This window comes from Chlorocebus sabaeus, chromosome X, assembly GCF_047675955.1.
Source record: "Chlorocebus sabaeus isolate Y175 chromosome X, mChlSab1.0.hap1, whole genome shotgun sequence".
Taxonomy (NCBI): domain Eukaryota; kingdom Metazoa; phylum Chordata; class Mammalia; order Primates; family Cercopithecidae; genus Chlorocebus; species Chlorocebus sabaeus.
The window spans coordinates 149,813,446-149,834,624 of record NC_132933.1 but is presented as its reverse complement, the minus strand read 5'-3'; the positions used below and the strand labels follow the sequence as shown (position 1 = coordinate 149,834,624).

Below are 21,179 nucleotides of genomic sequence, written 5' to 3'. Positions count from 1 at the left end.
CTTTGCAGAGCAGCCTGTTTGTTCTGTTCCCAGACATTAGAGAGACAATACGGCTGATAGGTGAGTTGGGGGAGGTTTGTTTGGACACATTTTCTCAGCTTTTTTTTTTTTTTAACCTCTCGTTGAAAAGGGCAGAGTCGAAAGATCCTTTGACCTATTGTATTCTGAAACTCAATGGATCAGCTTAGGCATTGAGAAATTGATTCCAAGCCAATTTTAGTGTGGGTAAGTTTCTCTCCTTTCTGTTACTCTCATACCCTTTCTTCTTTCTTCCCTCCCTCCCTCACCTCCTTTTTCTTTCTTAACCAAGAACGTGTGTGTGAGTGTGCGTGTGTGTGTGTGTGTGTATGTAGTGTGTGTAGTATGTGACCGGAGTATCCATGCTTTGGAGCAAAATGAATTTAAGGAGGAATGAGTTTGTATTTTGTCCTTAGTGTTATTTTAAGGTACAAATATGGGTAGTAACTTGCAGACTACAGACGGGCTTTTCTTTCACTGTAATGCATTTGGCTGTCATATCCCTTAGTCCTAAACACCCACCCCCCCGCCCCCGCCACTGCCAATTAAATACAACCATTAGTCATTCAGTGGTTTCTGCATTTGCATTAATGCAGTGAAAAAAGAGGCAGCTCATTTTGATTAATTGCCCCTTTCCTTATTCAGGACACAGAGGCTTTCTGAGTCTAAACTTGTAGGCTTGGCAGGACACTGAGACAATTCTCGTGTGCCAGCATGTTTCAGGGTAGGTTTTTCCACTGAGACAATTCAGCCAAGAGCCCCGGGACTTGGGGCAGCAGGAGTTCTTTTAAAAATGGGCCAAAAGATGAGCAGAGCACTTGAGGTCAGGAGTTCGAGACCAGCCTGGCCAACACGGTGAAACCCCATCTCTACTAAAAATACAAAAATTAGCTGGGCGTGGTGGTGCACGCCTGTAATCCCAGTTACTCAGGAGGCTGAGGCAGGAGAATGGCTTGAACCAGGGAGGCAGAGGTTGCAGTGAGCCAAGATCGCACCACTGCACTCCAGCCTAGGTGACAGGGCAAGACGAGACTCCATCTAAAAAAAAAAAAAAAAAAAAAAAAAGGTCAAAATAATGAACTCATTGAGAGTTCAGGATTCGTGTAGTAGTGACCTCGGAAAATCAATTTTAAAATGTTGGAATTACGGATACGGCTCCCAAGTCTCTAGTGAGAATTTCATGCTGGGAACTAATTTAACTGACACATGAATGATACTTGTTTTTTTTTTTTTTTTAGTCTTTTTAATCCTGTCTGTGTCTTCTGCCAAAGACAGCAAGAAGGTTCTCCGAGCTGCACAATGAGGCCCAGGTAGGTAAAACTGCATAATACATTGTGAGCACATTGAATCTAATGTATAATTCTGTGTATTTGTGAATTCAGCCTTACGGATGGAGGCATTTAATATCATCTGTCTTTTTCTTCTTTTTTCTTTTTCTTTTCTTGTAACCTACTATGAGTCAACATGCTGTCTTTATATGACTGGCCATAAGATGTCTAAGTTCATTCTCTCAACTTAGTAAGTGTGTGACTTTTAAAAAAAGGTAGGAGAGAGTTAGGCAATTGATTTAAATACAAACTGTAAATTTCCAACAGATACATATGAGTTTATGTTTATTTTTATTTATTTTAGAGACGGGGTTTCACAGGGTTTTGCTGTCACCCAGGGTAGACTACAGTGGTGCAGTCATAGCTCACTGCAACCTTCAACTCCCGGGCTCGAGTGATCCTCCAGACTCAGTCTCCAGAGGAGCTGGGACCTCAGGTGCTTATCGCCATGCCCAGCTAATTTTTTATATTTATTTTTTGTAGAGACAGGTTATCATTATGTTGCCCAAGTTGGTCTTGAACTCCTGGGCTCAAGGAATCCTCCCACCTCAGCATCCCAAAGTGCTGGGATTACAGGTGTGAGTCACCATTGTGCCCAACCGTATATATGATTTTAAAGCATTGTAAAAACAGGGGGTGATAAAACAATTCAACTAACTTTGCACAGATGAAAAGCATTTCTGTAACTTCGGGAATTTGGCCCACAGTCCTGAGCGTGTAGCTTTTGCATGCAAGACATTCTCCATCTTCAAGGAGATGTTCGCATAAAGCAAAAACAAATTGTAAACTTCTGTGGCTATCATTGTTTCAGAGTATTTACAAAGGACTCTGAGAGCCAATAGGGATGAACTCCTGTTTGTAATTTTCCTCTCAGAGGAGATATTTGAAGTGGGTTTTGAAACATTATATAGAGATGAGATAGGGATTGAATCCATAATCCACATGTCCAATATTCATTACCTGATAACTGAGTAGGGATATGCTGAGAAGAGCGTCATGTGTTTCCTTAAGAAAATATGACCTCAGCTGGGACTGAGCAAAACCATGAAGTGGACTCAAGTGGTCCTCAGATTCCACATTTCTTTCTTTTCTTCATTTCAGTTCTTCCCCCAACTTCCACTTTTCCTTTACTTGGTAATTCCTTATTTTATTTACTTATATATTTTTTTGCTTGTTTTCTTTTCTCCAACAAAAGCTGCTATCCCCACACTTTTTTTTCTTTTGAGGGTCTCGTTCTGTAGCCCAGGCTAGAGTACAGTGGCACGATCTCACTTCACTGCAGCCTTGAACTCCTGAGCTCAAGCAATCCTCCCACCTCAGCCTCCAGAATAGCTAGGACTATAGGCATGCACCACCACACCCAGCTCATTTTTATATATTTTGTAGGGATGGGGTCTCACTATGTTGCCCAAGCTGGTGACTAACTGATTCTCTTGCCTCAGCCTCCCAAAAAGCTGGGATTACAGGTGTGAGCCACTGCAGCCTGACTTTTTAAAAATTTGGAGTAATGATAAATTGCATGTATTTATGAATATTTTATTTTTATTTTTTGTTTCTTTATTTAAATTCATTTTTCTTTTTTTTTTAATTTCTTTTTCTTTTTTTATTGTCCCTTGAGTCAAAAAAACTGACATATAAACATTGTGTAGATTTACGGTGTACAACTTGATGTTTTGAAATACGCCTGTATTTTGGAATGGCTCAATTATGCTAATACAAGGTACTTCATCCACTTACCTATTTGTGATGAGAACACTTTGAGTAGATTTTATCAGTAATTTTCAACTCTAAAGTACATTCTTATTAACTATAGTCAACACAAGTATAATAGATTCTTTGAACTCATTTCTCCTGTCAAATTGAAATTTTTTATCCTTCGACCAACATCTCCCCAAGCCCCCCACTGGCCCCCCAGCTCCTAGCGGGCATCATTCTAGCCTTTTCTTCTATGAGATCAACTTTTTGCGATTCCACAGACAGTGAGATCATGTGGTATTGGCGTTTCTGTGCCAAGCTTATTTTCCTTAGCATAATGGCCTCCAGGTTCATCTACGTTGTCATATATGACAGAATTTCAGTCTTTTTTTAAGGCTGAATAGTATTCCATGGTGTATATGCACCGCATTTTCTTTATCCATTCATCCAGTGATGGACACTGAGGTGTTTGGCCATTGTGAATAGTACTGTAAGGAACACATACACCCACATGCCCTTAAATTGGAATAAAAACTCTAATCTTAGAATTAAGTTAAGGTTAAATCCCTTAACCTTAGAGACTCATTTAAGTCCCTTAAATGAGGTTAAGACCCTGGAAGAGGGAGTTAACCTCAGGAGTCTTATCGTCTCCGTCTTCTGCAATGATTTGCCTCTGAGTACATGTTTTCAGACTTCCCTCCTGGAAGGGCATCTACTTTAGCCTTTAAAAAAATTTCAATAGTTTTTGGGGAGCAGGTGATGTTGGATTACCTGGATAAGTTCTTTAGTGGTGATTTGTGAGATTTTGATGCACCCATCCCCCGAGCAGTGTACACTGTACCCAATGTGTGGTCTTTTATCCCTCACTCCCCTCCCACCCTTTCCCTGAGTCCCCAAAGTCCATTGCGTCATTCTTATGTCTTTGTATCCTCATAGCTTAGTTGCCACTTACGAGTGAGAACATACAACATTTAGTTTTCCATTCCTGAGTTACTTTACTTAGAATAATTGTCTCCAACTCCATCCAGGTTGCTGCGAATGCCATTATTTTATTCCTTTTTATGGCTGAGTAGTATTCCATGGTGTGTGTGTATGTGTATGTATATGAAAATGTGATATGGATAGATATCTATAGATCTATATAGATAAAGAAAATGTGGTACATGTAGATATCTATAGATCAAGAGTGTCTCTCTCCAAGCACCAAGCACTGCTGCTGAATGGCAGCAGAAGTGCCCAAAGGAATGCTCTCTTGGCTTCTCACTTTGCATAAAATCTATAGATATGTATCTCTATACACCACATTTTCTTTATCCACTCATTGATTGATGGGTATTTGGGTTGGTTCCACATTTTTACAACTGCAAATTGTGCTGCTATAAACATGCATGTGCAAGTGTCTTTGTTTTTGTTGTTGTTGTTGTTGTTTGTGGGGTTTTTGTGTTTTTGTTTTTTCTTTTTTCTGAGATGGAGCCTCGGTCTGTCACCCAGGCTGGAGTGCAGTGGTGCAACCTTGGCTCACTGAAACCTCCCCCGGCTAATTTTAGTACTTTCAGTAGAGACAGAGTTTCACCATGTTGGCCAGGCTGGTCTCAAACTCCTGACCTCAGGTGATCCACCCACCTCGGCCTCCCAAAGTGCTGAGATTACAGGTGTGAGCCACCACACCCGGCTTCGAGTGTCTTTTATATATAATGCCTTCTTTTCCTCTGGGTAGATACCCAGGAGTGGGATTGCTGGATCAAATGGTAGATCTACTTTTAGTTCTTTAAGGAATCTCCATACTGTTTTCCACAGCGGTTGTACATCCCCATTAGCAGTGTAAAAGGGTTCCCTTTTCACTGCATCCATGTTAACATCTGTTGTTTTAGCCTTAGTTTATGCAAAGTGAGAAGCCAAGAGAGCATTCCTTTGGGCACTTCTGCTACCATTCAGCAGCAGTGCTTGGTGCTTGGAGAGAGACACTCTTGAGCTTAGGTAGACGTCTGGGAGATCCACGTGATCTCCAAAGACCCCTGTTGTGTTGTGTTGTGTTGGGAGGTGGATCCTGAATCCACCCACAGAAGCCTGATACCAATAAAATCCCCGCTTGCTTTCCAGGAGCCCCTTGGTCTTCATGTCTTTGGTGTGCACACTCTTGAACACGTGCCAGGCACACAGGGTGCATGACGACAAGCCTAATATTGTCCTGATCATGGTTGATGACCTGGGTATTGGAGATCTGGGCTGCTATGGCAATGATACCATCAGGTAAGGCGGTTTCATGGCGAGTCATACATTCATCAGTCATTCAGGTTCCGCAGGCTGATAAATTATACGACTGCATCTATATGCAAAACCAAATGGATTTGTTGGGTTTTTTTAAGTTACTTTAAACTTTTTGATAGTTTTACATTATTTAGATTATTTAATAGTTTCACAATTACATTTTTAATACTTTTAATTTGAATCTCATTCAGCTTTTAAACTTAAGAAATAATAATTGTCCATCTTCACGGGGTACACAGTGAGGTTGGGATACATACAATGTATAGTGATCAGATCAGGGTAATCAGCTCATCCAGCGTCTCTAGCATTAACTGGGATAGTCATAGTAAAAGCATGGCTGTCCGGACCCGAGTCCTGGCTCTGCATTTACTAGCTCTGAAGTCTTGGAGAAGTTGCTGAACCTCTCTGTGTCTTAGTTTTCTTATTTGTCTAATGCAGAGAAGACTTTATACCCCTGAGTTTATATGTGTGAAGAACTTAGAATAGTACCTAACACACAACTACCCTCTATCATGCAGTCTATTATGAAGCATGATGATTGTATATACATGTACATTGCAGACATAAACACATAAATATAATTATAAATATATGTGATATATTTCATATATGAATATATTCTAACATAAAATATATATCATACATTTATTATATTATATATCAATCTTTTATGAATATATGAATGTATATTCAATATATAAACATTTATGAATATATTTATAATATATGAGTATATAATATATTACAAATATATATGAATATGTTATTCATATATACATGAATATATACATATTTGTATGTTTATGAATATATATTCATTTTCATACAAATATATTTAAATAAATTTATACACATTTATATATAAATTTATTTAAGTAAATATAAATATATATTTATATATTTTATAGAAGTATATTTAAATAAATATATGTAAAATATTTATATAAAATAATAAATATTTATATATTTGTAAATTTATGTAAATATTTATATAAACCAAATATATATTCATACATATTCATAATATATAAAAGTATATATTATTATATATATAAATAATATATAGTATATATTATAAATATATACTAATATATAGTATATATTGTAAATATATTAATAATATATAGTATATATTGTAAATATATATTAATATATAAAATATATTATAAAAATATATTCATATTCATAATATATAAATATATTCATAAACTTATACATATTTATGAATTCATCTGTGTTGAAAATTATGGGATTTCCTTCTTCATAAATTCATAAATTTATACATATTTATGAATATATATTCAATTACATATATTCATAAATATATAAATGTGAATATGTATATTCAGTAGAATTCATTCTGTTTTCCTAATTTGGGGAGCCAACAGATTCTTTAAGGTGATGAGCTTGTATTTTTAACAATGGGCATTCTGAAAGAAGAAAAACAGATATGAAACAAACTCAGAGCTTCGTGGTGGATTATAGAAGCCATCTGTATTAGCCGTTCTTATACTGAGCTTAGGAGTACATCATTATAAGACATACATCATACACTTTTAAGATCATTGCATTGTGTGACTAATAGATGCTCAAGGTAGTCATCACAGTTTTCGACAACAGAGCTAAGAGTCATGAAAAAGTAGTCGCCAAAAATCAACCATTACTTAAGAGAAAAGAAGGGAGGACTCACCCAAAAGCACAGCAACATGGTGTCCATAAATAGCAGATATTTACAGAGAGTATGTTAGCGTGGAGTATCGGTGTTTTGCTGAAAATACTAGCAATTTGAGAAGTGAGATTATAATGCGAAATCTAAAACCAGGCACATGTGCTCCAGGAATGCAGTTTACAATTTTTTTCTTTGCAAAATAAATAATGTTTTAAAAGTCGGTAGGTGGGCCGGGCGCGGTGGCTCAAGCCTGTAATCCCAGCACTTTGGGAGGCCGAGATGGGTGGATCACGAGGTCAGGAGATCGAGACCATCCTGGCTAACACGGTGAAACCCCGTCTCTACTAAAAAAAAAAAAAAAAAAAAAAAACTTAGCCGGGTGAGGTGGCGGGCGCCTGTAGTCCCAGCTACTCGGGAGGCTGAGGCAGGAGAATGGCATGAACTGGGGAAGTGGAGCTTGCAGTGAGCTGAGATCCGGCCACTGCACTCCAGCCTGGGTAACAGAGCGAGACTCTGTCTCAAAAAAAAAAAAAAAAAAAAAAAAAAAGGTCGGTAGGTGACTTCCATATCTGAAAAAAAAATTAGATACGCACCTTGGTAAAGCTGGAAATTCTTTTTGCACCAGTTACCTGTCATAATTTCTCTCATGAATAAATGTAGAACTCATTATATTTTATTTTCATCCAAGAGGAGATTGACTCTTTTTTCAGAAGTCTCTCCGGCCTCCAGAAGTCTCTTGTTAAATTATTTTTTAATTGACGAATTACAGTTGTATTTCTGGTGTACATCATGATGTTTCGATCCATGGATCCATTGTGGAATAGCTAAATCAAGCTAATTAACATGCACAACCACACATACTTATGATTTATATGTGGTGAGAATGGTTAAAATGATGGCATTTCAAGAATAGAATACATTCTTATTAACTCTAGTCACCACAATCTGCAAACAGATCTCTTAAATTTATTCCTCTATGTGAGGAATAAATCAAATAGAGGATTCATTCATGTTTGGCTCCATGAAACGCTGTGTCCTTTAACCTACCTGTTCTCCACCCTCACCCCAGCCCGATACCCTCCATTCTACTGTCTACTTGTGAGTTTGCTATTTTAGATTCCACACATAAGTGAGATCATGCGATGTTTGTCTCTCTGTGCTTGGCTTTATTCATTTAATCGAATACCCTTCCAGTTCATCTGTGTTGTCAAAAATGATGGGATTTCCTTCTTTTGGTTATTTAATCATATGACAGTTTTGCAACCTACGTAGACTGCAGGGAAATGTATCTATCAAACCGGTGGGTGGTGGTCTGTGAGTAGTCAGGCATAAGTAAGGTCTGTAAGCAATTAGCCTCGATGAATCAGACCCCATCCCTTAAGCATTTTGTTTTGTAAGGCTGTAGTACAGTGAATGGACACCATATAGCGGCACCCAGGTATACGATCCCCGCGGAACAACAGCTGCCTGGAATCTCAGTTACACTTCACCTTGACACGGGCAAAAAAGAAAAATGAACTCCGTGTGCAGTTACCTCTGGGCACCTGGAAATCATGACAAACAGAGATGTTGTTTATCTTCAGATCTCCCTGTCTGTCTCTCTGTCTCTCTCTCTCTCCTCTTTCTGTTTCTCCATCTCTTTCTATGCCTGTCTGTGTCACCCCTCTCTGTCTGCTTGTCTCTCTTTCTATCTCTCTCTGATTGTCTCTGTCTCCCTCTCTTCTTGTCTATCTCATTCTATCCATTTCTTCCTATCTCTTTCTGTCTCTCTCCCTCTCTCTGTCCTTCTGTTTCCATCTCTTTCTGTCTCTCCATCTCTTTCTATGTCTGTCTCTGTCTCCCCCCTTTCTCTGTCTGCTTGTATCTCTTTCTATGTCTCCCTCTGATTGGCTGTCTCTGTCTCCATCTCTCTCTGTCTATCTCATCCTATCCATTTCTTTCTCTCTGTCTTTCCTTCTCTCTCCCTCTCTCGGTCTTCCCATCACTCTCTGTCTCTCTCTTTCTCTCTATCTTCTTCTCTCTTTCCATTTCTCTTTCTGTATCTCTCTCTGTCTCTTTCTCTCTTTTCATATCTCTTTTTATGTTCGTCTCTCTCTGTCTTTCTATCTCCCTCCGTCTGTCTGTCTCTCTTTTTCCACCTCTCTTTCTGTTTCTCTCTGTCTCCCTCCCTCTATCTCTTTCCATTTCTTTCTGTCTCTCTCTCTCTGTCTCTCTCTTGAACTCTGTATGTCTCTTTCCATCTCTGTCTTTCTATTTCTCTCTCTTTCTCTCTCTCATCTTCTCTCTGTTTGTCCCTCTCTGTCTTTCTCTTTCTCCCTCTTTCTGTCTGTCTCTTTCTCTCTCCCTCTGTCTCTCTCTCTCTTTCCATCTCTTTCTGTTTCTCTCTGTGTGTCTTACCCTTTGTCTCTTTCTCTCTCTCTCTTTTCATCTGTCTCTTTCATCTGTCTCTTTCTGTCCTTCTCTGTTGCTCTCTTTCTCATCTCTCTCTCTCTCTTATCCTTTCTTTCTGTCTGTCTCTCTCTGCCTCGCTTTCTGGGTCTCTCCCTCTCTCCCTGTCTGTTTCTCCTCTCTCTTTCCACCTGTGCCTTTCTGTTTGTCTTTCTCTGTCTTTCTCTCACTCTTCTTCTCTGCTTCCCCTGCCCCCCACCTTTTCCTTCTCTCCAATACACCTTGCCTCTCCTGCTTCAGGACGCCTCACATCGACCGCCTTGCCAGGGAAGGCGTGCAACTGACTCAACACATCTCGGCCGCCTCCCTCTGCAGCCCAAGCCGGTCCGCGTTCTTGACGGGAAGATACCCCATCCGATCAGGTGTGCAAACTGGCGGGCTCTGCTGGACTCTGCCCTCATGTTAGGATGAGAGGAAATAAAAATGTGGCTTGACTACGTTAACAAGTAAAAAAGGGCTGGGCACGATGGCTCATGCCTGTAATCCCAGAACTCGGGAGGCCAAGGTGGGAGGATTGCTTGAGCCCAGGAGTTTCAAACTAGCCTGGGAAACAGAGCAAGACCCCATCTCTACAAAAAAATGTTTTAATAAGTTGAGCATGGTGGTATGCGCCTGTGGTCCCAGCTACTTGGGAGGCTGAAGTGGGAGGATCGCTTGAGCCCAGAAGTTTGAGGCTGCAGTGAGTGTGATCACAGCATTGCACTCTAGCCTTGTTGATAGAGCATGTCTTAGAAAGAAAGAAAAAAAAAAGATACAAAGGAAAGAAAAGAAAAAGCACACATGTGCATAGATGCACTGGCATACACAGCTACCACTGTCCACCTCAAAATCACTGCACTTCTAAGAGATGCAAGATCACCCTGTGTGACTGAGTTGTCTTTTGATGCAATGACAACTTTTTACCTGAATTCCAAGTCATAAGGTGTACGTTTGAGTTTCCCGGGTCAACAAAGATAAACTCTCTTGGAATGAAATAATTAACACCACATGTGTTTACACATTCACTCTGTCACCAAAATATATCTTTTTTTCTTTCAAACCACAAAGTCATGGCTGGGCATGGTGGCTCACGCCCGTAATCCCAGCACTTTGGGAGGGTGGATCACTTGAGGTCAGGAGTTTGAGCCCAGCCTGGCCAACATGGTGAAACCTCGTCTCTACTAAAAATACAAAAATTAGCCAGGTGTGGTGGCATGCACCTGTAGTCCCAGCTACTCAGGAGGCTGAGGCAGGAGAATCGCTTGAACCCAGGAGGCAGAGGTTGCAGTGACCCGAGATTGTGCCACCACATTCCAGCCTGAGTGACAGAGCGAGACTCCGTCTCAAAACAAACAAACAGCAACAACCAAAAACCCACAAAGTCATAAACCAAGAAATAGCTATCTGATTTTTGGACAACTTTCATCACAACATTTTACCCATGGAGACAGTAGTATTATCCCTTTGCTCAATTTATATCAACTTTATTTTATTTATTATTATTATTATTATTATTATTATTATTATTGAAGTGGAGTCTCGTTCTGTTACCCAGGCTGGAGTGCGGTGGTGCAATCTCGGCTCACTGCAACCTCTGCCTCCTGAGTTCAAGCGATTCTCCTGCCTCAGCCTTCTGAGTAGCTGGGATTACAGGCACGTGGCATGAGGCCCGTCTAGTTTTTGTATTTTTAGTAGAGATGGGGTTTTGCCATATTGGCCAGGCTGGTCTCGAACTCCTGACCTTAGGTGATCCACCCACCTCGGCCTCCCAGAGTGCTGGGATTACAGGTGTGAGCCACCACACCTGGCCATATATCAATTTTAGATAAAACAAAAATGAAACAAGAAGAAGGAAATTATCCTAAGCTCTAATTGTCATGTTCTCGTTACTTTTTAATTTATTACTATTATTTTGAGACAGGGTCTTGCTCTGTTGCCCAGGATGGAGTGCAGTGGTATAATCATGGCTCACTGCAACCTCAACCTTCCAGGCTCAGGTGATCCTCCCACCTCAGCTTCCTAAGTAACTGGGACCACAAGTGTGCACCACTATGCCTGGCTAATCTTTAAATTACTTAGGGTCTTGCTGTGTTCCCCAGGCTGGTCTTGAACTCCTGAACTCAAGCCATCCTCCCTCTTTGGCCTTCAAAAGTCCTGGGATTACAGACATGAGCAACTGCACCCAACCTGGTGACTTTTTTTGTTTGTTTTGTTTTTTACTTTTGAGATAGGGTCTCCCTTTGTTGCCCAGGCTGAAGTGCAGTGTCACAATCTCAGTTCATTGCAGCCTCAAACTCCCGGGCTCAAGCGATTCTCCCTCCTCAGCCTCCTGAGTAGCTGAGCTTGCAGACACCCGCCAGCATGCCCGGCTAATTTTTGTATTTTTGAAAGAGACGCGTCTCACCATGTTAACCAGGCTGGTCTCGAATTCCTGCACTCAAGTGATCCGCCCACCTCAGCCTCCCAAAGTGCTGGGATTTTAGGCACGAGCCACCGCGCCTGGCCAAAATTAGCTGTTTTAAAGTGTGCAATTCAGTAGCTTGTAGCTCTTTTCCAATATTGTACAACCATCACCTCTATCAAATTCTAGAACATTTCCATCACCCACAAAGGAGATCTTGTCACCATGAAGCAATCACTCCCCATTCTCCCTTCTCCCAGCCCCTGGTTACCAAGAATCCACTTTCCATCTACGAACGTGTCTGCCCTGGACATTTCACATCAAAGGAATCATACAGTATGTGACAGTCTGTGACTGGCTGCTGTCACTGAGCATAATGTCTTATGGTGGCCTGGGCCAGAGCTTTATTTTTATTTTGCATACTATTCCCTCGCATGGGTTCACTGCAGTTTCTCCATCCATTCATCAATTGATGGACAACAAGATGTTTCTACCCTTTAGTGATTGTGAGGAATATAGCTATGAACATACACGTGCAAGTTTTTCTTTGAATACCAGTTTTCAATCCTTTTGAGTTCCTCAGGAACCTCAATTCTTTTGATATTCCCCAAGAGTGAAATTGTTGGGTTGCATGGTTCTATATTTTTTTTTTTTTTGAGATGGAGTTTCACTCTTGTTGCCCAGTCTGGAGAGCAGTGGCACAATCTTGGCTCACTTGAACCTCTGGCCCTGGGTTCAAGAGATTCTCCTGCCTCAGCCTCCCAAGTAACTGGGATTACAGGCATGTACCACCATGCCCAGCTAATCTTGTATTTTTAGTACAGACTGGGTTTCACCATATTGGTCAGGCTGGTCTCAAACTCCTGACCTCAGGTAATCCTCCTGCCTCGGCTTTCCATAGTGCTGGGATTACAGGTGTGAGTCACCACATCCAATCATATGGTTCTATTTTTAAAGGTGAGGGAAGTGGGCTGGGGCACAGTGGCTCACACCTGTAATCTCAGCACCTTGGGAAGCTGAAGAGGGCAGATCAGTTGAGGTCAGGAATTCAAGAATAGCCTGGCCAACATGATGAAATCCCGTCTCTACCAAAAATACAAAATTAGCTGGGCATGGTGGTACTTGCCTGTAATCTCAGCTACTTGGGAGGCTGACACAGAAGAATTGCTGGAACCCGGGGGCAGACGTTTATTGCTCACAGTTCTGGAGGCTGGCCAAGATCAAGGCATGCCAGCTTCAGTGTCTGCTGGGGACCTGCTTCCTGGTTCATAGACGGTGCCCTCTTGCTGTGTCCTCACATGGTGGAAGGGTGAGGGAGCTCTCTGGGGTCCCTTTTGTAAGGGCACTGATTCATTCTTGAGGCGCCATCCTCCTGACTTCATCCCCTCCTAAAAGCCCTACCTCCTAAACATTACCTTGCAGGTGAGGGTTTCAATGTGCAAATTTTGGAGTGACAAAAATATTCCCTCCATAGCAACACCTACTCATTGTACTTTTTTCCACGCTACTTCTAGGTATGGTTTCTAGTGGTAATAGACGTGTCGTCCGTAATCTTGCAGTCCCCGCAGGCCTCCCTCTTAATGAGACAACATTTGCAGCCTTGCTAAAGAAGCAAGGATACAGCACGGGGCTTATAGGTAAGACACAAGGATTGGTGTTAGTCATTGATCATAAGGTAATAATGTCCTTTGTTCTACGCTTGATTTATGACTTTCTCGGAAACACTTTATTTTACAATGTCTTATGTAAAGGCTCAGTGGCCCATTCTTACAATCCCAGCACTTTGGGAGGCCAAGGTGGGAGGATCGCTGAAAGCCAGGAGTTTCAGACCAGCCTGGACAACATAGAAAGACCCTGTCTCTAAAAATATAAAATTAGCTGGGCATGGCAGCATGTGCCTATGGTCCCAGCTACTCTGGAGGCTGAGGTGGGAGGATTGCTTGTGCCAGGAGTTCTTTTTTTATTATTATTATTTTTAAGACAGACTCTTGCTGTGTCGCTCAGGCTGGAGCACAGTGGCACGATCTCAGCTCACTGCAAGCTCCACCTCCTGGGTTCAAGGGATTCTCATGCCTCAGCCTCCCGAGTAGCTGGGACTACAGGCGCGTGCCACCACGACGGGCTAATTTTTGTATTTTTTGTAGAGATGAGGTTTCATCATGCTGGCCAGGCTGGTCTTGAACTCCTGGCCTCCAGTGATCTGCGTGCCTTGGCCTCCCAAAGTGCTGGGATTATAGGTGTGAGCCACCACACCCAGTCTGATTCTTCCCACAACTCAGTGATAGGAGATGTTTTAAAATGAACATATTACAAGAACATAAAATTTTTCTGGCTCTGCCTGCCCGCATAGTCTCTCACCGTGTATCCTGTCACTTGCCTCTTCATTCCACTAAGACTGGACCACACAGATTTTCTTCTCACTGCGAGGGATGATAGAAGTCTTCAGCCACCCAGTAGTTGTAACTCCAGCTACCATTCCTGTTTGGGAAGCCTGGGTTTCAGCTGGCGTGAGAATCACGTGCTATTTTAAATCCCTTCAATTTTTGTAACACATCTGCTGTTGATAAGAGAAGGCAATCTCTGTGGGGTTGCAGGACAGGAAGCCTAAGCCAGTAGCATTGCCTCTCCTCTACCTACCCCCATAGACACTCAGAGCTTGATGGAAGCACAGGCATTCTTGATTGGGCCCTCACCACATACAGGAAACTGTTAATATTCCTAGTAGATACACATTATCACAGCCTCTGGGGGTTTGCTGGGCATCCACATGCAAGCAGGACTCACACGTACCCTTTGGTGATCATTCAAGGTGTGGTACATTTTACTGAATAAGTCCCTTACTTCAATCAGTTTTAATGAGAGCTCCTAGGATTTCCAGCCAGCCAGCTATTCATCCATCCACGCTGGGTCCATCCTCCATGATTTATCTATAGCTACCATCGGTCATCTCTCTCTGTTTCTCCATCCATCTATCAACCCATATATCTCTATGCATCTATCTGTCCATCCATCTACCTGTCTATCTACCTCTTTGTCTGTCTATTGATCAATCCATCATCTATCATTTATCTATCATCTATGTATCTATCTACCCATCATCTATCTATTTATCGTCTATAATCTATTCATCCACCCATTCATCTATCATGTATCTATCTGTCTATCCATCTATCATCTGTATCTATCTATTTATCTAGCCATCCATTCATCTATCTATTTAGACATCTCTCTATCCATCCACCCATCCACCCTTATATCTCTATCCCTGTCTGTTTATCTATCTATCTATCTATCTATCTATCTATCTATCTATCTATCTATCAATCAATCATCTATTCATTCATCTATCCATCCTATCTATCTATCTATCTATCCATCTGTCTATCCACCCATATATCTCCATCCACTTATCTATCTACTCACCTACTCAGCCACCCACCTATCTATCCATCCATCCACCTACACATACATACATACCCCATCTATCCATCCATCATTTATTTGTATCTATCATATTTATCACATCTATCTCTCTATTGATATATACATACACATGTATATACATAGATGTACACTCCATAATTTATTTTCATCTATCATATCCCATCTGTCTATTCATCCATCCACAACACAGATCTATTTATGCATCTATCTAATTACCCAGTCATCTATCGATCCATCCATCCACCTACAGACACATCTATACATGCTTCATCTATCCTCCATCACTTATTTGAATCTGTCCTCTCCTCTCCTCTCTTCTATCTATCTATCTATCTATCTATCTATCTATCTATCTAACCACTCACTCTATCTCTATCATCTATCTGCCTATCTTTCTGTCTACATATTAGCTATCATCTATCTTTCTATCTATCATCTCTATTTATTTAGCTAGCTATATCTACATATACATCTATTCATCTATCTATCTTCCTATCTTTCTGTCTACGTATTATCTATTTATCTATCTACCTACCTATCATCTGTATCCATCTAGCTATATCTATGTATACATCTATTCTTCCATCATCTGCAACCTGCCTTGTCTCTGTGATGTATCTATCTTTGTGGCTATGACTTTGTCTTCTCAGTGAATGAGAAAATTTGTAGTTCCCATCCTTGAAAGAAACTCACAATTCTATTTTTCTCCCTTATTTTTTAACCTGTCCTGTTGCTCACAACCAGATCTGAATACAAACTTTCTCTGTAAACTAAAGAACAACAACAACAACAAAAATGTGGCTAAGTGGAACTTGGATTTTTTAAACCAAGGAAAATATCTCTGCTACTTTATTTTTGTGCATTAGCTGATTGTTTGATGTGAAGAATGCTCACATGTTCTTTGCAATGTGCTGGCATATGTCGACATATTGATGTGTAGATGTGTTTGTGTGTTTGGTTTTAGGCAAATGGCACCAAGGCTTGAACTGCGACTCCCGAAGTGACCACTGCCACCATCCATATAATTATGGGTTTGACTACTACTATGGCATGCCGTTCACTCTCGTTGACAGCTGCTGGCCGGACCCCTCTCGTAACACGGAATTAACCTTTGAGAGTCAACTCTGGCTCTGCGTGCAGCTGGTTGCCATTGCCGTCCTCACCCTAACCTTTGGAAAGCTGAGTGGCTGGGTCTCCGTTCCCTTGCTCCTAATCTTCTCCATGATTCTGTTTATTTTCCTCTTGGGTTATGCTTGGTTCTCCAGCTACACGTCCCCTTTATACTGGGACTGCCTCCTCATGCGGGGGCACGAGATTACGGAGCAGCCCATGAAGGCCGAACGAGCTGGATCCATTATGGTAAAGGAGGCGATTTCCTTTTTAGAAAGGTAAGCATACTAATTAAAAATTCATGTAATAATCATAATTATCTCTTTTTTAAAAGGACCTAGATAGATTTGCAGGGTGATTGTAGTTTTTAATAATCTATTGTACACATCTAAATAGCTAAAAGAGAATAAGCCAAATGACTCTAGAATAAAGAAAAGACAAATATTTAAGGTGATGGACACCCCAATTAACACTGATTTAAAACAATAAATCATTTGTGGTAATTCTTTACAAATTATATGAATGTATTAAATTGTAATGTGTACCCTTAAACTATGCACATCTACAATGCATTAATAAAAATAATAGGGGATGATGGTATTAAAAATATTGAGTTAGGAAACGGAATATTGCTAAATGGTGTAATAGGGTTAGATAAAAATATGAAGTGTATTGAAGACCAGTTGGACTCATCAGTTTGTATCTAAAGAGGTGGTACCTTGTTTGGGCTCCTGTTATTAAAATCATGGTCTCTCTATTGGCTCTGAAATTTATATGTGGTCAGACCATGGAGGCAGACTCTAGTAACTCAAACTCACAATTGTTTACGTTAATTTACAATGCATCTTGTCATCATGTTAATTTACAACAGGAAATATATACATACACTATATATGTATATATGCACTTATAATATGTATGTATATATGTATACATGCACTTACAATATGTATGTATATATGTATACATATGCTATGCATGTATATATATAATATATTTTATAATATTTTTTGTCTGGTTCCCTGATACATATAAATATAGATGGATATAGATATAGATAAATATATATATACATATCAGGGAATCAGATGAAAAAAGTAAGTTGTCCATTGCATTATGTCCCTATTGTTAAAAAACAAAAAAACCTACTTGGGGAAAATAAAATTGGAAGGCTTCTCTTTGCGCATGTGATATGGAAGGGCTATTTCATGAATTGGATGAGGTAAATGGTCAAAGGTGATTGTTATAAAAACTTTATGCATCCCAGAACACAGTGGCTGGAAATTTTCAAGGGTATCTGTCCTCTTGCTGTTGGACCTTCTTTCTTTAAAAAAAAGTCTGTGAGCACATTTTTCATTTGCTTTTTCCATATTGATTGAGGTTTAATCTTTACCAATAGCCATTCTAGGATCTGGATTCTCAGGATGTAAGGTGTCTTGTGTACTCTGGTACATAGCTTTGTCCTTACTCTGTAGCCCAAGTGAAGGTGATAAATATGTAGTCTGGGGCTGGGCATGATGGCTCATGCCTGTAATCCCAGCACTCTGGGAGGCCAAGGCGGGTGGATCATCTGAGACCAGCCTGACCAACATGGTGAAACACCATCTCTACTAAAAATACAAAAATTAGCTGGGAGGCTGAGGCAGGAGAATCACTTGAACCCAGGAGGCGGAGGTTGCAGTGAGCTGAGATCATGCCATTGCACCCCAGCCTGGGCAACAGAGGGAGAGTCTGTCTTAAAAAAAATGTTATCTGGGAGTAATGAAGCCGTATTTGCTCTGTAGCTGGAACTGAATGCTTGGTGTCACTTAGAGCAAATCCTTCTGTTCCCTGGTACCTTTCCAAATGTGCAGAGTTCTATGAATTTTTACAGAAAGAGCATCAATATGAGCAAATTAGCACCAACCACTCTGAGAGTACAAGATAAGCAATCCCATTCTCTTCTGTCTGCCAGTTCGAGTCTTCAAACATTCCCACACAGTTCTCCTTAGGACTTTACATTAGTACTTGAAGAACAGATCCTATTGTTGAGATGTACATTGTTCACCAAAACCTCTGTCGAGTTTCAAAAGTTACATATGATCCACAATAACATAATATTGAATGGAAAAAACAATGGTGAAGAGGAAATACAAAGATTTGGATGTTGTGACAATAAGCTAATGGATTAGGTTCATGAATGCTAGAAACTATTTTTATCTGGATTCTCAGTGTATGAATCTCCTACAGTTGCTATAACAAATGACTATAGGGCTGAGTACAGTGGCTAGTACCTGTAATTCCAGCACTTCAGGAGGCTAAGGTAAGTGGATCACTTAAGTTCTGGAGCTTGAGACCAGCCAAGGCAACATATGGAGACCATATCTCTACAAAAACCACAAAAAATTAGCTGGATATGATGGCATGCATCTGTAGTCACAGATACTCAGGAGACTGAGGTGGGAGGGTTAGTTGAGCCTGGGAGGTTGAGGCTGCAGTGAGCCATGATTGCACCACTGCACTCCAGTCTGGGCAACGGAGTGAGGGCCCTGTCTCGAAAAATAAAAAAAAAATGACCACAAATATAGTGGCCTAATGCAACACAAATTTATTATCCTGCTGTTCTTGAGGTCAGAAATCCAAAATTAACCTTGTGGGCTAAAATCAGATGTTGGTGGGGTTAGTTACTTCTAGGGGGTCTAGGGGAGAATCTGTTTTCTCTTTTTTCTAGTTTCTTGAAGCTGCCTGCATTCCTTAGCTTGTAGGGTTTTGTTTTCTGACTCAGACACTCTGTGTCTCTCTTACAAAAGGACATTTCTGATTCCACTGGACCCACCCAGATAACCCAGGATAATCACTTCATCTTACGATCCTTAATTCATTCCGTCTGCAAAGACCTTTTACCATGTAAAATCACATATTCACAGGTTTTGAGAATTAGGATGTGGATATCTTTGGAATGGGGCATTATTCAGCTGATCACTTTGACCATGACTCTTTATTTTGGCAGCTTAGTTTGGGGTGAAAACTATTTAATTTTAAATCTTTAATGTTCAGAGCTGTACTTCCTCTGTAGGCTTTAGGGGAGGATTCTTCCTGCCCTTCCCCACTCCTGGTGGCTTCAGGCATCCCTGGGCTTGTGGCCGCATCACCCCAGTCTCTGCTTCATCTGCATATGGTCTTCCCCTCTGTATTTGTGTCTCATCTTCTGTCTCTTATAATGACAATGGCCAATGGATTTAGTGCCCATCCTAATTCTGGGATGAGCTCATCTTCAGATCCTTAACTAATTACCTCTGCAAAGGTCTTGATATCCAAATAAGGTCTCATTCCAGGTTCTGGGCTTTAAAATATATGGATGTATATATTTCTGGGGGCTGCTATTCAATCTACTACAATTGTATTCGGTTTCTTCTGGAGGCTCTAGGGGAGGATCCCTTCTGCCTCCTCTAGCTCCTGGTGGCTCCAGGTGCCCCTTGGCTGGTGGTCGCATTACTCCATTTCCACATCGACTTTTCTTCTGTGCTTGGGTCTCCTCTTCTCCTATAGGGACAGCGTTATTGGATTTGGGACTCATCCTAATCCAGAATGATCACATCTTAACTAATTAAATCTCTAGAGGCCCCATTTCCAAATAAGGTTCCATTCTGAGGTTTGAAGTGAACATGAATTTTGAGGGGTCACTGTTCAAGACACCATGACATAAGTCTTGTTTTTAAAATTCATTTATTTTTATTTATTTATATTTTGATATCTCATCAGAGCAGAAATTTCCCAGTGAATGGCATTTGTGCTTTGTGCTTCCCTGGGTAGCTGAGGACTTATCATTCATGCAGGTGGATTATCAAAATTAAAAGTGGGTCAGTCTAATTCCGTGTATCCTCATGTGAGAAACTACAGGGTGCAAATGGCTTGCCAAGGCATTCCTGTTTGTACTGGCTTATGGCTCGTGAAACTCTTGATCTTGGTGAGAAATGACTTCCATACCACCATCTCTTGATGTGTCTCAGGGTGTGACTCTAGTTTGAGGCTTCATGAGCAGTGAGAACATCCCCCAAACAGAGCTGGATTTGACTTTTCACACTCTCATGATATGGGAGATCTGTGTTGGCTTGCAGTATGTTCTACAGTTGTCCTGGCATCTGAGAATCAAAGGAACTGTGATGGTGTCACAGGACTACCAGGTTCATATGCCTGCCACACAGTAACATACCAATACACTGAGGCAACAGGGTTTACGGTAGAGAAAGGTTTAATAATTGCAGGGCAATTAGTGCAAACATGAGAGGAGACCTCAAATCCATCTCTCTCTCTCTCTCTCTTTCCTTCCTTCCCTCCCTCCCTCCCTCCCTCCCTCCCTCCCTCCCTCCCTCCCTCCCTCCCTTCCTTCCTTCCTTCCTTCCTTCCTTCCTTCCTTCCTTCCTTCTTCCTTCTCCTTCCTTCTTTCTCTTCCTTCTTTTTCTTCTTCTTTCTCTCCTTTTCTCTCTTCTCTCTTCTCTCTTTCTCTCTTTCTCTCTCTTCTCTTTCTCTTTCTTTCTCTTCTTCTTTCTTTCTTCTTTCTTTCTTTCTTTCTTCTTTCTTTCTTTCTTTCTTTCTTCTTTCTTTTCTTTTCTTTCTTTCTTTCTTCTTTCTTTCTTTCTTTCTTTCTTTCTTTCTTTCTTTCTCAGATTCTCACTCTGTTGCCCAGGCTAGAGTGCACTGGTGCAATCTCAGCTCACTGCAACTTCTGCCTCTTTGCTTTAGCAATTCTCCCACCTCAGCCTCCCCAGTGCTGGGATTATAAGAGCCCACCATCATGCCTGGCTAATTTTTGTATTTTTAATAGAGACAGGATTTCACC

General features: G+C 40.8%; 1 protein-coding gene across 1 annotated transcript in view; it reads left to right on the top strand.

Annotated features, from left to right (window-relative positions):
* Positions 1-1,317: 1,317 nt before the first annotated feature.
* Positions 1,318-21,179, top strand: part of ARSF (arylsulfatase F) — a 46,620-nt gene continuing 26,758 nt past the window's right edge. Inside the window, exons 1-5 of the mRNA XM_007990960.3 lie at positions 1,318-1,328; positions 5,142-5,291; positions 9,667-9,788; positions 13,321-13,443; positions 16,215-16,638. Coding sequence (XP_007989151.3) covers positions 1,318-1,328; positions 5,142-5,291; positions 9,667-9,788; positions 13,321-13,443; positions 16,215-16,638 — 830 coding nt within the window. The remainder of the gene's footprint in view (positions 1,329-5,141; positions 5,292-9,666; positions 9,789-13,320; positions 13,444-16,214; positions 16,639-21,179) is intronic.